The sequence below is a fragment of the Chaetodon trifascialis genome, chromosome 15, assembly GCF_039877785.1.
Source record: "Chaetodon trifascialis isolate fChaTrf1 chromosome 15, fChaTrf1.hap1, whole genome shotgun sequence".
Lineage (NCBI taxonomy): Eukaryota > Metazoa > Chordata > Actinopteri > Chaetodontiformes > Chaetodontidae > Chaetodon > Chaetodon trifascialis.
Window position 1 is genome coordinate 15,821,173 of NC_092070.1, and position 22,719 is coordinate 15,843,891.

General features: G+C 42.0%; 1 protein-coding gene across 1 annotated transcript; it reads left to right on the forward strand.

Moving 5' to 3' along the window:
* The first annotated feature begins 870 nt into the window (after positions 1-870).
* LOC139343332 (transcription factor Sox-8) lies at positions 871-4,670 on the forward strand. Its single transcript, XM_070980913.1, has 3 exons — positions 871-1,557; positions 1,930-2,165; positions 2,302-4,670. Exons 1-3 carry the CDS (start codon positions 1,142-1,144, stop codon positions 3,054-3,056), a joined length of 1,407 nt encoding a protein of 468 aa, XP_070837014.1. The 5' UTR covers positions 871-1,141; the 3' UTR covers positions 3,057-4,670.
* The last annotated feature ends 18,049 nt before the right edge of the window (positions 4,671-22,719 follow it).

Sequence of the window (22,719 nt, forward strand, 5' to 3'; positions counted from 1 at the left end):
GAATGATTATTACAAGCAATTACTGAATATGAAAGAAACACAGACATGAGTTCTAAGTAGAGGGAGTCTCTGTCTCTGTGGCAATTTGCAGCCCTGCTGCAAATTAGTTTCTTGGGGCATTTGCTTTTTCTTCTTTGACCAAATTAGCAAAAGCATACAATATTTGTGCATGTTAATACTTCACACTGTTCTCTGTTACCCGAGGGAATAAAAGCCTGAATAACAATCTTCATTTTAACCTCCGCATATGTTTGTTTTGGTGATCGATTCTTGTTCAGATCCAGTTCACTTGGATCCAGAGTCAGATGTTGAGCTGCAATCTTCCTCCCAGTAAGAAAAGATATTTTTTTTCCTAAACATATCGATCGGTAGCTTCTGACATATTTATTATGTCTTAACTATTCTTTGACGCTAAAAACTTCATTATTTATCAAGATATCTTCTAAAGAAGTAAAATCCTGTACATCAACAGGAAAGTAACAATATACAATGCAACAGCCATTATTAGCATTGCAATTATCATATTACCAAATGTTATTTTTAATTTGGGTGTTGATTTATGCTTACATTCAGAGATCACAGATGTTTTCATTTGGTGTATTAATTTTGAAATCTATCTTATATTTAGATATGAGTGACTTCTGAATTCATTACATTTCTTAGCAGCATAATAAAATATTTGTCATACAACCTGTGCAAACAGAACTGTACCACCAATGAAAAAAAAGGGATATTATTATAATTAAGAAGCTCGCGTAAGAGCCTGAACCAATGGAGGGGAAGCGGTGATTTGTTCCAGCCAATCCCAGGCGGAGGGTGGAGTGACGATTTTAAAACTCCAACTCAAGTTGCTGTAACGTGTAGCTCCTCAGCTCACATTGTGGACCACAACTTTCACGACTGCACCTCCCATGACAGCCTAGGAAAACAAGCCTAACGAAGACAAACAAACAGGGGAACAGAGGGAAAACACCGGACTCGCGCTGACTGAAACTGTAAAAGGAATTTACTGTGGCGCACCGTGCGTAAAAGGCGCACTGGCCACTCTGCTGCGCGCTTGAATTCAGTGGTTACATTTAATTTCTGATCTTAATTGAAGAATACATTTTCGGATTTTCATCCCCAAGGGGCTGAATAAATAATGTTGAAAATGACAGAGGAGCATGACAAGTGTGTCAGCGACCAGCCGTGCAGTCCATCCGGCACAAATAGCTCAATGTCCCAGGACGAGTCCGACTCCGACGCTCCGTCCTCACCGACAGGCTCCGACGGCCAAGGATCAATGCTCACCGGTTTGGGCAAGAAACTGGACTCCGAGGATGACGACCGGTTCCCAGCTTGCATACGGGACGCCGTCTCTCAGGTCCTCAAAGGATACGACTGGTCCTTGGTGCCCATGCCCGTGAGAGGGAACGGATCTCTGAAGAGTAAACCTCACGTCAAGAGACCCATGAACGCGTTCATGGTTTGGGCGCAAGCGGCCCGCAGAAAGCTGGCGGACCAGTATCCACACCTGCACAATGCCGAACTGAGCAAGACTCTGGGGAAACTGTGGCGGTAAAGAAACATTTTATTTATATGAGAGAGAAATTGCAGGGATAAATATTTGTAAAAGAGATAATAAGGTATATGAGGACACTGAGTGGTAGTTTGGGCACTCATGAGTCACTCATTTCTTAAATGATATTTTAAGTTAACAGCTTTGGCAATTATATAGAAATAGAAATTTTGCAAAATTTCACTAAGTTTTGGCTTTGAATGTAAATGATTCAGAAGAAATTAAGGAAGAAAAATTCTAATTTTCTCATAACCTCTTGACAATAAATAAAAGCTCTAAAAGTAACTTGGCTCATCTAACAATTTTATCTTTTTATTGTTCTTTAGTTTGGCTGCATTAATTTAAGATTTTTATATTTTTTCCAACCATAGTTTGCTCTCAGAAAGTGAGAAGAGGCCGTTTGTGGAGGAAGCAGAGAGGCTTCGGGTTCAGCACAAGAAAGATCATCCAGACTACAAGTACCAGCCCCGGCGACGAAAGAATGTGAAACCAGGCCAGAGCGACTCAGACTCGGGAGCAGAACTGGCACATCACATGTATAAAGCAGAACCAGGGATGGGAGGACTGGCGGGGATTACTGATGGACACCACCATCCTGAACATGCAGGCATGTTGTCAAATTAATACAAGAAAAGTTTTATTTTAGGATTTTAACAGTTTATGCTATTGTAAGTTGTTCAAATCATTTTGTATTCGCAGTGCCAAACCCTCACGCTTTATTTCTGATGTTATTTTCTTTTTAGGGCAGCCCCACGGTCCCCCTACACCGCCCACTACTCCCAAAACAGACCTGCACCATGGGGTGAAGCAGGATCTGAAACATGAAGGCCGTCGTCTTGTTGACAGCAGCAGGCAAAACATCGACTTCAGCAACGTAGACATCTCTGAGCTCAGCACTGATGTCATCAGCAACATGGAGACCTTCGATGTGCACGAGTTTGACCAGTACCTCCCGCTCAATGGCCACGCCTCGGGCACCTCCACCCTGCCTTCAGACCACAGCCACGGGCAGCCCCCAGCACCTGGCAGCTCTTACACTTCCTCATACAGCCACGCAGGCGCCAACGGGTCAGCATGGAGCCGCAAGAGCACCATGTCCTCCTCCTCTCCCTCCGCCGGCGAGGTGGGCCAACACCGGCTCCATATTAAAACGGAGCAACTGAGCCCCAGTCACTACAGCGAGCACTCCCACAGGTCGCCCTCACACTCCGATTACGGCTCCTACAGCAGCCAGGCCTGCGTCACCTCAGCCGCGTCAGCTGCCTCGGCCGCAGCGTCTTTCTCCAGCTCTCAGTGTGACTATACTGACATCCAGAGCTCCAACTATTACAACCCTTACTCTGGCTACCCTTCTAGCCTCTACCAGTACCCTTACTTCCACTCATCCAGGCGGCCCTACGGCAGCCCCATCCTCAACAGCCTGTCCATGGCTCCTGCCCACAGCCCCACCGCCTCCAGCTGGGACCAGCCCGTCTACACCACGCTGTCTCGGCCTTAAGGACAAGAAACAGTGTCAGTTCGCACCAGAGACTCATTCAGATTGATGCACTACTAATGAAGGAAGTAAGGAGCAGGGGGAGAAGTGTGTGAAGGGGCTAGTAGGCTACCTGTGGCCATTTGTACATGAAACAAACAAAAGAAAAAGTGCCTGCTGATTTTATATAAAGTTATATCGTTGCGATGAAAACACACTTGTACAGACTTTTTACACAAAGACAAATTGTGTTGTTGGTGAGCCAAACTCCTCCATGAGGAAATGTCGCCTACGCCTACATCCTGTACATCCCCCCATCTTTCCAATTTAAGATTGCACGTGTTGTGCACACTTGAGGTAAAGCAAAGGCCTGTCACTGAGTTGTGTAGGAGAGAAACGCTTTGGCTCAATTCTGTTGTGAAGCAGATGGAGAAGCAGATACGTTGGAGTCGGGACCAATTATGTGAATTTGCAGTAAAATTTACATTAATGGCCAGAGCTACATTGCAGCACATTTGGCCATTTGCATCAGTGGATCAGTCTTAACTAAATGGCTCATATGAATCTTATAGTGTCATTTTGGCATAAAAGTCTTATATGTATTTATGTTCATGCATTATTGGTTTCTCTTTTTTTGTTCTTAAATAGATAAACACATGTAATGTGGGTTTGGTTATTTACAGTACTGTTTGGCTTTTAATGAAAATAAGGTAAATGAAGTGGAGGACAGTACAAGTACAATAATTGCGATATCATTCCGTTGAAGACCAGTTTTTCCGGTACCATCTCCATTCCGAGTTGCAAGCAAACAGAGCTGGACCAACAGACTCGCACAGGACAGAACAGGTGTCTGAAAGCTATGCTTGGCAAATTGCGATTAGTCATGATCTAGGGTTAAAGGAAATGGGGTAAAATAACACCACACACTCTGAGTGACATGTCAGCTGGACCTCCTGTATACGTGGATGGACAACACACGGATGTGTGTACGTACATGCATCCATGTGTGTGTGTGTGTGTCAGGGAGATAAAGTGCTTCTGTATGTGTGAGCCATTTCCTTGAGAAAGAGATACATATCCCATGACATAATACGCACCAAATGATACTTAAACAAGTGTTTTCTGAAAACGATCTCTAAACTTTCTCCGATACTCAAAGAAGAGCTTTTGGCGTTTGAGGAGGAAATTAAGTGTGTGAGTATTTGCCCGTATTTATCTCATCAGCCATCAAGTGCCAACTCACTGCGGCAGTCTCACGCAAAATGTTTTTTGTGCCTTCTAATGCTTATTGTCAGTATTTCAGTATGAAATTGAATTATTAACAAACTTCAGGCAGCACACAATCAGTAATCCACACCAGAAACTGCGACAGTTAACCTGATTATATCCTTAATTTGATATCATTCCTTACAGCCTTGGTTTGTAATGTTCTGTGAGATGCTGTATGAGAAACATACGGAGCGTCAAGCTCCAAGTTTTGTCCACAGAACCGTGTTTTGTATATTATTCTGGTGTATAATTTTTGAGAAAGGCTGTGAAAATTATTGTTGTCCTATTAACTAGAGTTTCATTCACACATGCACAGCTAACCCATTCGCTGGCCATTTTTTAAAAATAAAAGATACTTTTTTCTTGATATTTTGTCCTTGTCATTCTTATTCGTATCCAGATTTAGTTTCGACTTGTTTGTTCTTGAATATGTTTGGAAACAATTTGTGGAGAAACAAAAAAAAAAGAGTTTGGGTTATGGGTTTGTCTTTGTGCTGGATACCAGCTGTTCATATTAGCCTTCTTGTCAAACATCTGTCCTGTGAGCTACAGCTGTGAAGGGACAGCAGTGAGACATTTAGGGAATTATTCTCAGCTCTCATCCCTCTGAACAGTTTCCCAAAGTGACAGTAATTAAACCTCCACAGTAAATTTAATTGGATGTCGCTTGAACCGAGTGGACGTGCAAGTCTGTCAAACTCTGTCATGGCAAAAACAAAATGCATGTTAAATTATTCTTTTCCTGTGAAGTGCATACGCTTTTCATCTAGCCCGTTTTTTCAGAAATACACAGGTGGTGCGCACACATTGCACTAAATCTGAACACCATTTCTGGTGCCACTCCCAGAACCTTCTGACCTTACAGGTCCTCAAGTTGACACGATAGACGTGTCTACCAAAAGAGTAAAGTTCAGATTTTTTTTCGTTAAACCACTGACGAGAGAGGAATGAGGAGAGAGCCCATCTACTCTGGTCCAGTGGGTAGAATGCTCAAGTTGGCCCTGGCATGCATGCCAAGCAGCCGTCCCTAACCAGCCCAGGGAGAAGCCAAGTGCCAGGGCCGCGCTGCTGAATTTTAATGATTCATTATGCTGTGGAGGGGCCCCATTGTGTCCCTTTATCCGGAGAGCTAGAAAGGAATTAATTGGACAGAAAATGGAAGGGCAAGGGGAACTGACAAGCCATTAAGAGGGTCCTGAATGGACGATTAGATGCACATGGGGGAGGATCCCCCCCCCCCACTTCTTGCTGTCTCATATCGCAGCGCTCCACAAACAAAAAAAAAAAAACAACAAGAACGACCACAATGACCACCAGACCAAACTGTAGAAATCATATCAGCGCACATAATCTGTAGATAATAAAAGAAGATAATACCACAGCAGATGGGGTGTGGGTGGCTCAAGAACGACTTGTTGTTTTTCTTCCCTCAAAGTCTTTTTTTTTCACCAGTGTTTGCCAAATACTTTCAGGAGGAACTCTTGAGAAAGAACAGGAGTGAATAAAAGTGAGGCAAAAAGGCTCTTCAGGGTGCTTGGGTCCTGTTTCCCTGGAACTTGTCCACAGTTTCTGATTGGGCCTCTTGAAAGCCCTACTGTAAATAGCTTGAAAAAAAAATGAAGTGGAATGAGGAGCCTTCATTCCTTCATTCAGTATACTGTGCTGATGTAAGTCAGTGATTGAATGAATGAATGATTTTTTATGCTGCAGTTGCAACTTGGTCCTTGAAGAACTGCATGTTTATGGACATAGTCTCACATCGGGTACAAACTCAGAGCACTGTAACACAGTACATCTACAGGAGATGCTCACACACGAAAACTCTGCTACTCCACAATCGGATGCATGCAGAAATTGGAAATGAAATATAATTTACAGTAATTTTAACACTGCCGCACTGAGGTTGTGCTGCATTCCAGCTGTCACAGTTATTGTTGATGGAGGAAGGGCGTTATTGGTCGAAGTGGGAGTCGTGGTCTTGGACCCGGAGGACATGAGGGGGAAGCGAAATGAACCCAGTGGAACTGGTGCTTCCACCACCTGACCACATCCCATTGTTTGGAGCAGGATAACTCGCCTGGTAATAGTCTCATCCTGTTTAATGAGCCTGGCTGACTCAGGGCATGTTTCAGGGAAAAAGAGGGAGCTGGGAACTGTGAAAACTCTGAGAATGTGAGGCTGATTTGCAAGGGAAATGAAGTGGACATAAAGCACGGTTATTGCCCGTCGCTGAATCTGCCCAGCCTGAGTCCTTGTGATGCACTGAGTCTCTTTTACATTCTCTGAATCTTCATCTCATGTCTCATCACCGATGGCATTTTATTTCTGTATGTTGCCAACACCACGATTGAAATTCATTCATTATTCTCATATGACTGAGTGACGGCTTAAACACTTTTCAATTTGTTTATTCCAGTGTGAAATTTGAAATTTTCTTTTTAAAAAAAGCTGTTTGACCCACTTGTTTGCTTCAGTATCTCACACCGCTTCCAAAGCAAACACTAAATTTTAGCCGCTCCGCCCAAGTAAATGACTTCCTGAGCCTTTTCTTTTTTCTTTTTTTTTTGTTGCCTTGTCTCCCTGTTCTTCCCACTAAATAAAGAAGTCTGCTTTATTATTGGTGTCTCCTGTGTTTGCTGGCATGACCAGGCCAAGCAAAACAAGGTGGCAGACAGAACCAACACTGACTTCCTCAATTCCTTGTGGATGGGCCCGCACAGAGGAGAAGGCAGGGAAGAAGCATGCCAGAGCTCCAGCTCTCGAAATGCCACTAAATTGATGCTGGCTCTGCTCAGGTCACCTATGATTGGCCAGAATTACTTACTGTGCATGAATCAGTTCCTGCCAGTTTCGGCCAGTTTAGAAACTTAAACAGAAAGTAAAATATTTGAGGAGGAAAAAGAGCTCTAATCAAAGTGTCTACAGCTTGAAGCCAAACCAACCATTTTGTCTGAAATGTCAATAAAGTTGCAGTTTGTTTGTACTTTAAGGATTGAAATATTTCATGGTAAATCAATAGAGAATGGGTTCATTGAATTAAGATATTATTCAAAACAAAAATCTGGTTCTTCAGGCATTAAAAAAAAAATCCATTTTGAAGTAAATCTGCCTGATTATGGTTGTTTACTGAAAAGATAATCAGACCTGGGTCTAAAATGATTTGCAAATAATTCTCAGTGTCTGTTTCAACCTGTGCCAGATGGGGAGGGATTGTTACGCCATGGAAAGTCAGAGTGTCAGGTTACTTTTCCTACTCTCCTGATTAATGAAACTTTCTGGTGCTCATTATAAATTTCGCATTTGGTAAAAATCCCATTTTTAATAGTATAAGTCAGTATAAAGGCAAAGGTTGAATATTATTATTTTTTAGATAAATAAATAAATATTATTTTACCAAAAGTGGGGTTTATCGGCACTGTGAGATGGTGATAGTGATGGTGTTGAAGACAAACAGTCACCACAGGTGCAGTGTTCCAATTTTTATCTTTATTTATTTTTTTAATTTAAATTTCTAAATTTTAAAATTGAAAAAACATGGCAACAATTTGACATCTGGTCATGTTCTGTTCTCTGAACAGTTGTCCACAGTCTTTCACTTTCTTTTTTCATTTGTTCTCTCCTTTTCACTTTTTCTTGGCACATCTCAATTGTGAATGGGGTGGCAGCATAGCTGCTCATCTTCTTTCCACAGCTTTAAGACTTGTTGATTAGTAACTATGGCTGTGTTTTCATTGTCACAGCTTTCTGCTTTTGTTGAACTGTGGCATGTTTCCATCGTCATGTACTTTCTCCATCTTTACTTCAAGTTCTCTCATCTCAACCTTTTTCCCTTCACACTTCCTGTCTCCCTGCTCGTCACAGAGTGAGTTTACTGTCCCGTGTTTTGGTCACACTGGAAAGAATTCTGATGATTGACAGTGGCTAACATAATATTTTTCTGTCCCCTTTGAAATGAAAGAAGTGGAGCTTTTCAGCTGAGTTCTGCCTGTGTGAAAGCCTCCTGGTCGTTGTGAATAAGAAGCCATCAAGAATTAATACAGACATTAATTACATCTCGCTGTAATTTAAAGTGACACGGAGTGAAGCAGGGGCTTGAGACCCACAATCATTAATTCAAAATTGTTATGTCAATGAGGGAATCTGTCTTCTGGCCAATGTAATTAAGTATGATGAATTAGTATATTACTGCCCCCACACACAGACACTCACATTGTTACCCTGCCCCTCAGCCCCCAGCACCCACACAAGTTACACTCCTCTGCCACCGATGAGACAGAGGAGAGAGAGAGACTGAGCCACCAGCATGTGGGATCCTGTAAGACCCTGGAATGTGAAGTGTGGGAGGAACATTTGCCACTAAATTTTCGTACTACTGATGCACAGAGGTAGAGATAGAGACGAAGCAAGGGAAGAGAGAGGAAGAGGGAGAGGAACAAAGAGGGTGAGGAGGAAACGGGCAGAAGCCTGCAAGCGTTTCAGGTAGAGAAAAAGAGGAGAAAGAAAATGATCTCTCCCTTATTTCTCTTGTTTGCAGAGTTGCTTTGGCAGAGAGAGCTGTAGGGACAGCAGGACCAGAGTTTTAAATGTAGCTCAGTGTTGGCAGAGCTGTGTGTGAGTGCACTCTGTGGGAGCACCAAATTTTGTCGCCCAGCGCAACATGGCGATTCAGACAAAAAAAAAAAAAAAAAAAAAAGGAAGCAGAGCCCATCAAAACCCATTTACCCTGCTCGTGCATATACGTGGTGTTTAGGCTGCAGTCGGATTTTCTTTACTCACCACCTCAAGTCTATACGCTGTAGTGCCATGAGGAATGCATTTTACAAGCATGTCTGTGATGCCACACTTTCTCTGGTTTCTGGGCCACGCTAAGACGGACAGCACACCGCAACATATTAGGTGACCATTGCTGTATTTGTGTAATACGCATATGATCAGCAACACATGTCCGTCCTCTCACACTTGATATCTTTTGTGGTGTGACAAAGAGCAGGGCAGAGGGGAAAAAATGGGGAAGAGTTTGTTCTCCCATGTGGTTTTGGGCTGTTCTGGAGGGCTTGGAGCAACGCCAGTCTATCCCTGGTCCAGCCTTTGATATGGATGGGGTTCATTATGTAACTGAATCTATTGTCAAAGAATAAAACAATATGGGGGAGGTGTGTGCATGTGTGTGTGTATGGGTGTGTGCGTGCATGTAGATGTGTAGAACTCACATTGTGGGGACATAAATCTATTTACACAGTCACATTGTGGGGACTCATCTTCTTTATGGGGACAAAATGCAAGTCTCCGTAACGTCAATCATAAATTTTTTGACTTGGGTTCAGGTCAGGTTAAGGACTAGTCAAATTGATTTGACTATGTGAAATTAATGTAAGTCTATGTAATGTGCCCAGCTGAGTGTGTCTGTGCGTGTACGTGCATGTGTGTGTGTTTGTGGGCCACAGAGGACCTAAAAAGCGAGATGCTCAGGGGGCATTTACACAGCCCTCTCTCACCTTATCACAGTCCAGACACTGCGAAACACTCATGCTCCCTGCTTTGGCTTTGAAATGAGCTCCATGCTGTATTACCAGCTATGATCTCCTAACAGGTTTCTCACTTTGCAGTTGTAATGAAATGTGTTAGAGCATTTAGCAACAAATCTTTCAAGAATTCATTCACTCATTTTTTTTTTCAGTTTTCACTCTTTTTTTTTTTTTTTTTGCATTTGCATTTGCACAACTGCACAGAATTAGTATAAAGCCTGAATTATAGCAGTCAGAGAACTGCGAATGGGCACCAAACATATATGGATCTGCTTCTCTCCTCCCTGCTGTTTCCTCTCATGCAGCACAAGGCTATCAATATTTTACACTCAACACCAAACCCAAGAACTTGATCAGCTGCAGTCTCAACAGGACCACAACAAATAGAGGCAAAGCAACCATGATGCTGGCTTTCACCTTCCCCCTTCTCCTGTCACAGCTAGACCCCCCCTTTCCTGGGACATGCGGCCTCACAGAGAGGCTGGGGAGCTGTGATCGAGCAAGGGTAGTGAGAGAAAGCCATAGCCTTTTAGTGGTCGGCTGAGTTCATTACGGCTGAGCTATGGTGAGAGCAGCAAACCTCAACGTGGTTGCGGAGGTCACCCGCTGCACAATGCTCTGGCGCCTCTAACCCGAGACCGGGTCCCTGACCGTCCCTTGCTCTCACAGACAAGGAGGGAGAGGGGGACGCATAGGCCCTGAAATGTTGCTTCAGCGCATTGGGACAGTGTTTGGTAAGTGTCACAGCTGATCTGGGGAGCAGCAGTTTGATTTGACTGCAGTGGCTAAATGGCGCTAAATGCAAATGGGTGCGGCCAGGTATATCTGGACCAGCTGATGATGATTTGAATGAATGAAAATAAGAGCTGTTAGATAGAAGGTGAAAGGTGCGGCGAGCTGGCTGCCAAACTTGGTGTTCTGTGATGTGAATGACGCAGAATGGAGGGGATGACTCAGTGTAGGTAAATGGTCAAAGGTGGTGTTTGTGTCTGGGAGGGTCAATCTTGACCACAGACAGCCAAGAGTGGAGTAAGACTGGAGTCTGTGGTTTCCTATCCTCCTTTCTCTTCTCTGTGTTCCTTAAGGTAATGTTTGGCTTGGTCCTGCTCCATTATTTTCTCCCACGTCAAGGATCAACATGACAACAGTCGGTGCTCAGTGACAATTATATTCATGATATTTCACAGAGAAACAACAACGATGTTTGACAGCGCTATGTTGACTTTTCAGGAGGGCCAGGAATAAGCATTATGCTAGCACTCAGTAAGTTCACCCACAGCCAGAACCCCAAAAAATAAACGGCCTGGTGTGGGTTCAAAATCAACACAAACCGGAGATCAAATGTCTGCCTGTTTAAACAGTCATTAAGCAGCTTACTGGATGTGTGTTCAGAAAAAAAAAGGCACTCAACAAAAAGATTCAATAAAACAATTTAAATCTCGTGTCTGATGTATTACATGCTGGATGCTAAAATTCCCTCATGACCACAGATAAAAGTCTCCCTTACAAGTCTCTCCTCAGTTCTTCAGCCAAGAGTCAAAAAGAAGGGACCTGCTTTTCTCCCCCCCCCGATGCTCCTTTGTCCAAGTCATCCTGCAACCCACTTCCAGTCGCATGTTGCAACCCAGCAAGCTGCATCACTCGTCAGTGAAAGAAAAAAGCTGAAATTCACCATTTGTCTTAGTGACAGAGCTGTGATGTCACGTGGTTATGGAGTATGGAGTCAAATTTTAAAGGCCTGTGACAAACACGTGAGACAGAAGGACGGAGAGAAGCTGCAAGGCTGCATTCAGGGTGACGTTGCAAACTTGTGCCAGCTACACAGACTATTCACTGTAACAGCTAATGAGCTTGAACTTTGACCCCTCGGCTAGGCAGGGGACCCGGTGCTGGACTGCCCCTGGTGCTGCTTTACTGTTTTTATGGTTTCATGGAGGAGGAGTGGGCTGGAGGGGAAATGGTAAAGCTTTCCACTGGACAAGAAAATGTTGGATTTCATGTTGTTATTTCAGACATGCAGACTGCAATCATCTGACAGCAGAACTTCAGTTATTTCTCCACAATTTTTATGATCTGATTAGAAGGAAACTCTTCTTTAAGTTTGTCCTTTGGGCAGCTACTGTTTAACTTTGTGCTGATTTGGATCTATTTATATTGAGTTAGAGCCATCATTATGGCTTTTCTGCCACATTAAATGTGTGTGCCAGTGATTCTGTACAAGAGGTATGCACAGGGAAGACACACACAAACACACACCCACACACACAGCTAGTCAGGTAGCTAACATTTCGCTCCCTGGCAGTGTTGAAGTGGGGTAGGATGGTGTGCAGGGATTATATGATCAAATGTGAAAGTGATCTGTAGTTTGGGAGGATGGCTTTTTTTAATAAAACAGACCTTTCAGTGCTTTGCGGTGTGATATCCCTGAGAAGAGGTGCTCTCATTGCTGAAGGGGTGGTGGGGGGCGGGTGGGGGCGACGGGGGACGGCACAGGGCAACCAGATGGGCCGGCTAACTGGTGAAGGTTACTGGAGGTCAAAAAATCTGCAAAATAACAGATAAATCACTGGAGTGGACAAATAATTTAAAGGCACTTGTGGATAAAGCAAGTTTTTAAAATTCTATGAGTGAATAAAATTTTTATTGTTGTATCACGCATATAGCTGTGGCCAGCCCGCATGAGTTTACAAGACACCATAAATTTACACAAGCCAGAGCCAGAGTGCAGCATACACATTTTCAAAAAGTCCAGGAATAGAAAAACTATGTAGTACTGGAAAAAATCAGAATAAACACAAATTCAATCATCTATCTGGCCTTCTTTTCCAGGCTTTTTGAGACAGATTTGGCAAACACATCAAAATTAAACAGCCATTCCAAGTTTTCTTCTTCTGTACGCCAGAATATTTCAAGATTTTGTCAAGCTATTTCATGGAACATGAACTCCCTTCAATCATCATCGTAATATGTACAGTACAAAAGAAAAGTGACTGACTTTCCACTTCGCCAGTAACAACATCTCATCCACAAGGCTCAGAATAGTGAAAGATATGACTCCAAATGTAGGTGTGAATAGCTATTTGAATTCAAAGATTCCTTGCAGTAGGGATTCTTGGTGTCTATGCATCCCCAAATTGAAAAATACACTAGACCTCTCTGATTTTGACAGTGTTTCAGACAGCATTTAAACTCATCAAATACAGATGCAACTAATATCATAAATAATAGCAGCACTGGATACAGGAATGCCAGAACTGGGGTCTCCATTGTGCTTAATGGCACACACAAGTCAAATTAAGAGAGGTAGAGCAGAGAGTTGAGCGGCTATATGTCTTCAGTACTGTCTGGTGTGTGTTTAAAATCTAAATTTAGATAAAGTTAAAGAGCAGCAGTCCTATTGAATATCACCTGAGTGAATCATCTGTTGACCAACAAACTCTGGAAGTCACCCCAACGCATTAAAAAAAAAGCTTTTTACTTGTTGAATATTGTCTTTTATTGTTTTATCACATGTCCAAATTCAGACTATATGTACAACTGATGTTTGGGCCTGCATGCCTCATTCCACTACATCTGGGTAGCTGTCTTTATTTATGCTGCAGCTTGCGGTTACTCAGGAATTCAGTGTTTCTTATTTCTCATTTTCCCATCATTCTTGACACTTTCCTCTCATTCTCAGCTTTGCTTTCCTTCCTTCTCTCCCGTTATAGTGTGCATATGCATGTAAAGTGTGTGTGTGTGTGTGTGTGTGTGTGCGCGCATACTTGCCTGCATACATGTAAAAGTAGCTGCTCTCCCAGGATGGGACTAATCCCAGGGTGGCAGGAGTGGAGGGGGAGTCGACACATGTGCAAATCTTTCAACTGTGGTTCACGATGTTTAGTCTTGCTTCGTCAGCACTTCTTGAACCGGGTCCAGAAAAGCTTTCAATCGGCCACAATTCTAGACTCCCTCTGCATCCTGAAGCCCACTCCCCCTCGCTGCCCAGAGGACTTCCCCATCCCAAGATGAAAAAAATAACAAAATGAATGTAACAAAATCTTCATCAAAAATGTGATGCTGATTTCCTCAGAAGTAAAGAGGAACCTTTGGTCATTTGCCGTGCAGGGACTTTCCCAACATCACTCATGATCTTTCATCACATGGCAGGTTGGCAACACTGAGACAAAGGTATCACTTGCTTTTCATCACAATTTCTCTCCCGCCTGCCTCTCTCTTGTCCCTGGTCTTCTGCAGCCGATTTGACGAGCAAAACAAGGCGGGGTGGTGCAGGGGGTTTCCCCAGAAATATTTGCCAACAGTTGATCACTGTCAAAATACAACCCACTGTCATGTAACAACATCAAATAGCATCTCAGAGGATGAGAAGGTGCATGCATGTCACATGCCTGTTTAATATCATATTCAAAGTTAATACAATTACCTGGCAATACAAATCTAATTTCAGTCGCTCTGCTCTGGTGGTATGTTTGCATGCTGCACGTACTCTTCATTTGATTTTAGACTCAAGCAGTAAAATCATCCAACACAAAGGCTCTCTCTTTGTCTGTTGTTTGTGACTACATGTACATGTGCATATGTACATATGTGCAGGGCACCTAAAGGACACACACCCCTGCCCTCACTTTCATTGTGTAATAACACTCAGTGGCCAAACACAGGACAACTGCTCAGCACAGTATTAACTTTGCATCTGTCGACTAACAGATGCAAAGCTGTCCGGTCACCCGGGTCCTCAGTTCACAACAACAGCTGAGGCTCAACCCCTTTCCTTGCACGGACCTCCAAGTCATGAGTAGCAACATAATCTCAAACACAATCCCTCCAAAGATCTCCTCAAGTAGTTAAAACATTTTTGTATGATCTAAAACATACTAAAATTAGATGCGCTGAGGCTCCACGTGCTTCATCCCATTTCCCAGATTTCTCATCATCCCAACCCACTCAGGGCAGGACCTTTTGTAACAGCTAAACTCACAACATCCAGTGTATCTCTTACACCTCACCTCCCGCACACACACTTCCTCTCTGGGCAGGGGGGAAAGGAATCAAACAGAAGAAATGATTAACTTGCAGCTTGCAAGGCAGGGAACTTGTGTGTCATCTTCACTTTTTTTCCTGCAAAATATAAGAGGTGGTTTAAGCTGCTCTGGAAAAGGAGAGTTCAGCTAAGAAGAGGCCAAGTTCCACCTGTTCTCCCAGTTACCACACGAAACCAGTCACAGCTGGGTAATATGACACTTGTAAACATATAAATCAAAGCTGTAACTCATCTCAGTTGTAAATTTGTGGCTTAACACTGACAAAAATACTCATAAAAGTATGCTGAAAAGTGTAAATGATGAATGTATTTCTATCGAGCAGAGCTGTGTCATTCAGGGGACTTTATGTGGAAACACATTGAGGAGTTCACCACAAGATGGCACTGCAGCACTTCAAATCAACTCATTTTCATCCTGGGATCCACTGCTCCACCCAGTGTTGAGAAGAACGCGTTACACACAACTCGCCTTATTTCCTTCCATAAACTCAGCTTACTTTGGAGGCTTTTCTGTGCACCTGACTGCAGCAAAACAAGGAAGTTTCTTGAATGGGTTTAAATTTATGTATGTTTCAACGCCATGTTACCAACAACCAGCTGAAAACCCTTTTGCACCTGACTTGACACACATAGATAATCAGAGCAGCTTTAACAAATCCAAAGGAATGCAAAAGCAACAAATCAAAAACTACCTGTTATTTAATGGATGATAAAGAAGAGGTTTAGTCTATTTAAAAGCACATTCTTGTCAAGATTACTGGTGGTGTGTTAAAAGCAAAAGCAGGGTGCCTCCTCAGTCAATTCTGGTACATGGCTTCTGAAACATCAGCCAATCATTGGAGCAACTTTAGAACAGAGGCTCAATAGAAATAAAAGCAAGTGTCGACAAGTGACATTATGTGAAAGACAGCATTATAATAATAGGTGGAGGCAGCACCATGTTTATCACACATACTTACAGTGTATTGTTTGACCCACTTACCAAATCAAAACCACTCACAGTAGAAATATGCAAATGACTGCAGTCTATATGTTCCCGAGAAGAGCGTGAATGTTGTGTTTGTATTTGAATCCTGGGCTCTGTAAATTATCAGCAGCAACGGCTGATGCTTAATTAAACACAGTGGGCCACTGTGGAAGCAGACAGCCTGTCTTAATTGCACATTGTTATTCACTTTTGCAATTTATGTTTCATTCCAAAAGGCAATCCAGTTTAACTACAATTCATTTGAAGGCATTTTCTCTTCAGTGGGGAAATTAAAGCAACGCTAAAGCCCTCAACAAGGTACAATGTGACACCAGATGGCATTCCTAATATTAACTGGATTGACTGATGTGCATGTGATGTTGTTTTCTAGTTTACAGTAAACTGGCTTTTAACAATGGGAAATTATTTTCCTTCCAGTGGCGCCTAATTACTTCCAAATCTTTCCACCAATGGATTAACATGATATGAATGTTGTGTTTTTAGGGTGTTTGAAGGAATTATCCAGAACCCAGAAAGGAGATTGAATAATGAACAGACATTCATCAGGTGGCCAAATTAATGGTAATGTCGCTCCATTTGTGCTGGATGTGTAGCTAAATAAGTAACTGTTAGCCAACACATTTGCCACAACAGCTTTATGTCTTCTTGTGTTTCCCCGCTGACTAAAAAAATCAATTCATATATAGGTTTAACTTCAAAATAAAGTGTTGAAACAGTTGCATGGTTAAAACATCCATTTGTGGAAATGTAAGATGAAAACAACTCCCTGGCTGACAATTTACCAAATTAGCCACTTTTTGTCATTTTTGGCTACATACAAACTACAAGATATAAAAATCTGTTTGACCATATTGACCACACTGCTGTTTTTATATCACTTTTATAATCTCTTCGCTTGCACGTCACCCACCACTGTGGTTAAATTAGGACAACTGAAAATGGCAAATTGGCAAGCTCAATGAACCACTCTCATATCTATTCAACAGTCCTGTTTTTCAGCCCTGGCGTTAGGCTGTTAGGCAGGCATTTACACGTGCAAAGGCTCTGTTCCCACTCAGTAAAGCAGGATTATGGTGGAAAACCACCTTCATAAACACACAATGCTGCTGGCCAACTTCCTCTGTCACTGTGATTGTACATTACCTCTGGATATTGAAAAGTAGGTTAATTTGATACGAGATGGATTGTGTAGAGGAAGAGCTGGCATTTTGTGGAGATAATAGAATCAGGGGATTATTATGAGTCTGTGTGGTAATCAACAGCCAGCGGGCGTGTAGAGGATAAACCATTATAACTACTGAGTAGGAAACACTGAATGAGTTAGATAGCTGTTTACTTCTACAACAGCGGTTTTGTGTAAATGTGTCAGATCAGAAGACAATGCATCCATTTACCAGTCACTATATAGAGAAACATTCTCCATGGCCTTGATGAATATTTAGATAAGGCAGGATTGCCTTTGGAATTCAAGTTCTTACACAAAATAGGTAAGAAAAACAAATCTCTCCACATTAAAGCTGCAACAATTTGGCTTTGTAATATACATCCACTTTGGTTTAATGAGCTTTTCCTCTGATATATTTACGCGTAGTCAGCATTCAGTCCTGAAGCACGCGCCAATATAAATGTGGGCCAAATATAGACATGAATCCAAATAAAACAATGAGGCATGTCCATTACTCCCATAAAGCAAACTGAGATTACATTTCCGAAATCATGGGCATATTTTATTAATGCCATTTCAGACGAGGAAATGAATTAAGCCAAATCGGTTTGCTGTGGAGAGAGGCTGATATGCTGAGTCACAAATGCAGACGTTAATGTGGTTGCTCCATAATAATGCAGAGCAGATGGCTGTTATTAGGCAGTGGGGTGAAACTTCACAAGAAGAAGAATTCACAACTGCAGCAAGAAAAAGGAAGGACAATTAACTGAGAACGAACAAGTGTATGCGTGCATATACACACATGCCTAACCCATCTGGAGTCTGTGCATTATTTAACGCTTTTACTCACCATTACTTTATTTTATCTTATGTAGAATAAGATCAAACATCATTCATCTTACCTTTTTACTTATTACTTATATTTACATTACATTACATTAATTACATTAATCAGTAAAGTGGACTCTACTGTCCATGCACTGGCCACAGATGCAAACCCAATGCTGGTGTTATGAAAACCAGTTCATGCCCTATGTGTCCCTGCCATGGAGAGGTTATATTCTCAGTATCATTGTCTGAGGGAAGAAGGAGGAAGAGGAAGCAGAAGGATGAAAAGGGAGGAGAGAAAAGCATGGGAAACAGAGATGATCTCATTCAGCTCTTGGGCCACTGTATACCATCTGAGTCCCTGTTGTCATGGAGACAAGCACAGGATGCAGAAATGTGAGTATTTGCCAGCAATCTGCATGCAAAGTCAACGATTGCAAAGACGTATTACAGTTATATGTTCAAATGTGCAAAAGATCCATTAACCATTAAATATGTGCTAATTTGCATAAATGACTGAAAGAGGACATGTTACGGAAATAAAATAGCCCCAAATCTGAAAATTGACCAGCCCATAAACAAACCAATGAATGTATTCATTGGTTTGTTTATGGGCTGGTCTCCGTGGATGGATGGATGGATGGATGGATGGATGGATGGATGGATGGATGGATGGATGGATGGATGGATGGATGGATGGATGGATGGATGGATGGATTCATTAAATTGCAATCATTAGGATTGTTGAGCTTGTCTGGATTGTGAAGCTCTTCCACACACGTGTATCAGTGAGAGACAGCGATGTTTTTATGAGCCAAAAAGATTCATGCACTTGTCCTGCACGTGTTCATAATTGAATGTCGTCAATATCTTTTCAGTTATTTGAACATTTTGACACCAGAACATTGCTGAAAATAAATCGATTGAGCAGCACTGGGACTTGATTGAACACAAATGAATTAGATGGAGTCTCTGGAGGTGTGGGCGTAAGGGTTAATAGCTGCTACAGTCAAACTGAGAGCATAACCCAAACTGAGACATGATGCAGTTACGGTGGAATTCACTGCATTTTTGTGTTTCTTTGTGGTTTCAGGGAAACCATACAACACTTACGTAATAATACGGTTATGTCAGAGTTCGAAATGCAACACACTGCAGCCCCAGGTGAAAGAAAACAACAGAACCCAATGCAGCAGCTGTCTGTGATGACTGCGTCTTTTTACAAGCTCTTGTTAGAATTATTTGATGTGTTTAATTGTGAGCAAGTAACCGACAGTTGGTGTAGCTTAATTATAATGTGCTGATAGTTAAAGTGGAGTTAAATACAGAGAAACACAAGAAGGTACAAATATGCTAAGTGTTTTATCATGTTTAATATTTAAGCATGAAGATAAAAGGAATTTATTCTAAAAATGTCAGCTTAAAAAACTCTTCCGCGTCCAGACCCTCCCACACATTCACCCCAGCTGCCTTTTGGACATCAGTGAAGATGCCCAATTTGCCAGTGTCTGCTTTTGTCTGGAAGAGATCCTGAATGAAGCAGAACATGAGTGACCTTCACATGAATGTCAAGAGAATCCAAGATGCTCAAAAACCGTTAATCAACATGTGACTGCAGCCTCCTGCGGTTTGGACACATGCAGACACACATGCTCTCACACTCTTGAAGCTGAGAGCAACACACTGCTGTTCAAACTCCAGCTGCCCTTATGGGCTCAGAGAAAGTTAAGCATTATGGGCACATGTGGACCTGGCTGATGCATAACATTAAATTGTGCAAAAAGGAGAGTAATCATGTTTTATATACATACACACACACACACACACACACACACATATATATATATATATACACACACACACACACACACACACACACACACACACACACACACACACACACACACACACACACACACACACATATATATATATATATATATATATATATATATATATATATATATATATATATATATATATATATATACTACATACAGTATATATGAGTAGTCCAACCATCCACGGCAGTGTCCGCCATACACAACTGAAAAAAGTTGTGCATCTCATTGTAGGTGATTTGAACTCCATCCATCCATCCATTTTCTATGCCGCTTATCCCTTTCGGGGTCGCGGGGGGGCCGGAGCCTATCTCGGCTGTCAACGGTCGAGAGGCGGGGTACACCCTGGACCGGTCGCCAGCCGATCGCAGGGCACATACAAACACCATTCACACTCACACTCACACCTAGGGGCAATTTAGAGTCACCAATCAACCTAATGAGCATGTTTTTGGTCTGTGGGAGGAAGCCGGAGTGCCCGGAGAGAACCCACGCATGCATGGGAAGAACATGCAAACTTCACACAGAAAGGCCCGACCTGGGAATCGAACCTGCGACCCTCTTGCTGTGAGGCACGCGCACTACCTGCTGCGCACCGTGCAGCCTGATTTGAACTCAATTCTAAATATCAAATTAGGTAAACTGCCTCAAACATAATATTTCACTTTCATCAAAAATTCTAAAATTTCATTTCTGAACTCAGTGTCTTGGGTGAAAATATGATGTAGCCAAAAAATAAATAAATAAATAAAGATTATAACTAATTTATTCCGTATTTAGATCTCAGTCATTAATCAGCTGACATTCCCTTTAAACCTGCAGCTAACGCTCACAAGGCCCACTAGATGGCATGTTGATACAATGCTGCTGAGCAATTACAGCTTTTTGTCTTAACTGAGGAGGGACCTCCAAAACACAGCTGAACGCAGCACATCACAAATCCTCTGGGGAAAATGCAAAATGTTTGAGCTTAATTCTTGCAAAGACACCGACAAGCAAAGACTCAGGCTCGTAGAGAGGTCACAAGTGATGCAGGAGAGAGGTTTATCATAATTATATATCAACATATGGGATACATAAATAGGCTTCAACCCATCAATCATCAATCAATCAACTGGGAGAATCTCACAGAGGGTGAAGGGTCTCAACATAGCATTAGCATCACTGTTACCCTTGATGTTAAAGCAGCAGAATGCAAACTGTGTATTAAATTTATGCATGCACGATGCGGCTGGCCAGAAGAGTGTTTGTGAGGGCTAATGGATGCAGGTCATTTACACACTACTGAGAAGCAAGAAAGAAATGATGATGATGATGAGCATTAGTTTTTGTGCCTAATACATCACTGTGCCCTTTATACCGCTCAGCTAAAATCTCTGATGCATCCTTACTGCCTTTTTCTGTTTTTTTTTCTCAGACAGAGGGCACCTGTTACAGAGAAGTGAGTCATTTTATATATTTATATATATATATATATTTCTGCAAGCGACAGGAAGACATTGAGGGTTCTACTTCAGCAGTTTTATTGGTGTTGCTTGAGCCTCAAGCAAAGTGAGTCACGGTGACTGACAGACACCTGATGCTCGAACACCAGTGAAAAAAGAAGCAGCCGACATTATTGCAGTTTAATTTTCTGAATAAATGACTTGTACTGAATGGACATGTGAGATGTGACACAGGCATAATCAGTACTCCACTCGACTGCTAATCATCCTGAAAATCAGTCCTGCTTGACACGTCTGTGTTATGCACATATTGTATTTAGTTTGTTTCATCCAGGTCTTTGACTGGTAAGTTAGAAAGAGCTACAAATCCATCAGTTTACATAATTAAGGGATAAGCATGCGTTTGACCAGTTGCCCATCTCTTATTGTCCAATTAGCAACGAGTGACAAAAAATATTTTAAAAGCCTTTTACTGCTTTGGACTGCCTGTTTTTATTTAACTATATTCCTGATCCTTCATCCTTTAAAACTTTGATTTACTCGTGCAAAGTCAACAGTGATTGATCTATAAGCTGCCAACAAATGAGTGAAGGTCGCACACAAGTCATAACAGTTCTGACCCATGTTTCCTTGAATAACTTTAAGTACTACTTTGGAAATGAAGTTCCAAGACATCACTGAGAATGAGTGTGACCTTTACCCACGGGAACACTTTTAAAGTCACTCTCACCTTCGCTATTCTTAGATGAAGAAAGCTGTTCCTTTAATGTTTCGTCAATCTGTGTTCAAGTTGTAATTAATGTTAGAAACTGGGTTAGTTTAGCAACAAGTACAACACACTGAAATCATAAAAATAATAATATGTTTGCTCTGAACATTACACATATTCATTTAAATTTTAATGGTATTTACACATGGAGGTTACATACGTACAAAAATAGCAGAAATTTCTCCCCCCAGATGTGTGCATCTGACTCATAGACAGGAATTACAGCAGCTCCTCCTGTTAGATGTGGTATTCAGCTGAGCAGGGCGTATGCACAGCTGGCTGAGACAGTTTGTTTTTCTCCATGTGCTCCTTATCTTTTGTCACAACCACATTTCCAGTGTTCTATTTTCTCTCTCTAGAGTTCTTTTAAATTAAGTTACACTCACTACAAAAAGCATTACCTGTGACCCAATGCCTGTAGCTGCAAGCCAAAAACAGAGTTAGCGTGTACAGAGAGAGAATCACTTTGAGTGACACCAACACAATTAAACTGAGCTCATAGCACTCTGGTGCCTAATAAGAAATTCCCAGTTTCAGCACTGGACTTGTATGTTTGCAATTAATGCTTTAAATGTCTAATGATGCCTGTGGCGACACTGTTCTCCCCACTGAAATGTGGGGAGTGCTGTTTTTGCTTTCAGAAGACCCTGGCATCTCAAAAAGGACTCAGACAGCAGCAGACAGCACTCTTAGAAAGGAGACACAGTCGATAGTTGCATCAGTCTTTGCACTAGACTGACCTCAAAGGACGGGGGGGGTAAAAAAAAAGTTCTGTGCTGGAGAATAATTCATTTCCTTTTAATGCCGCAGCAAAAT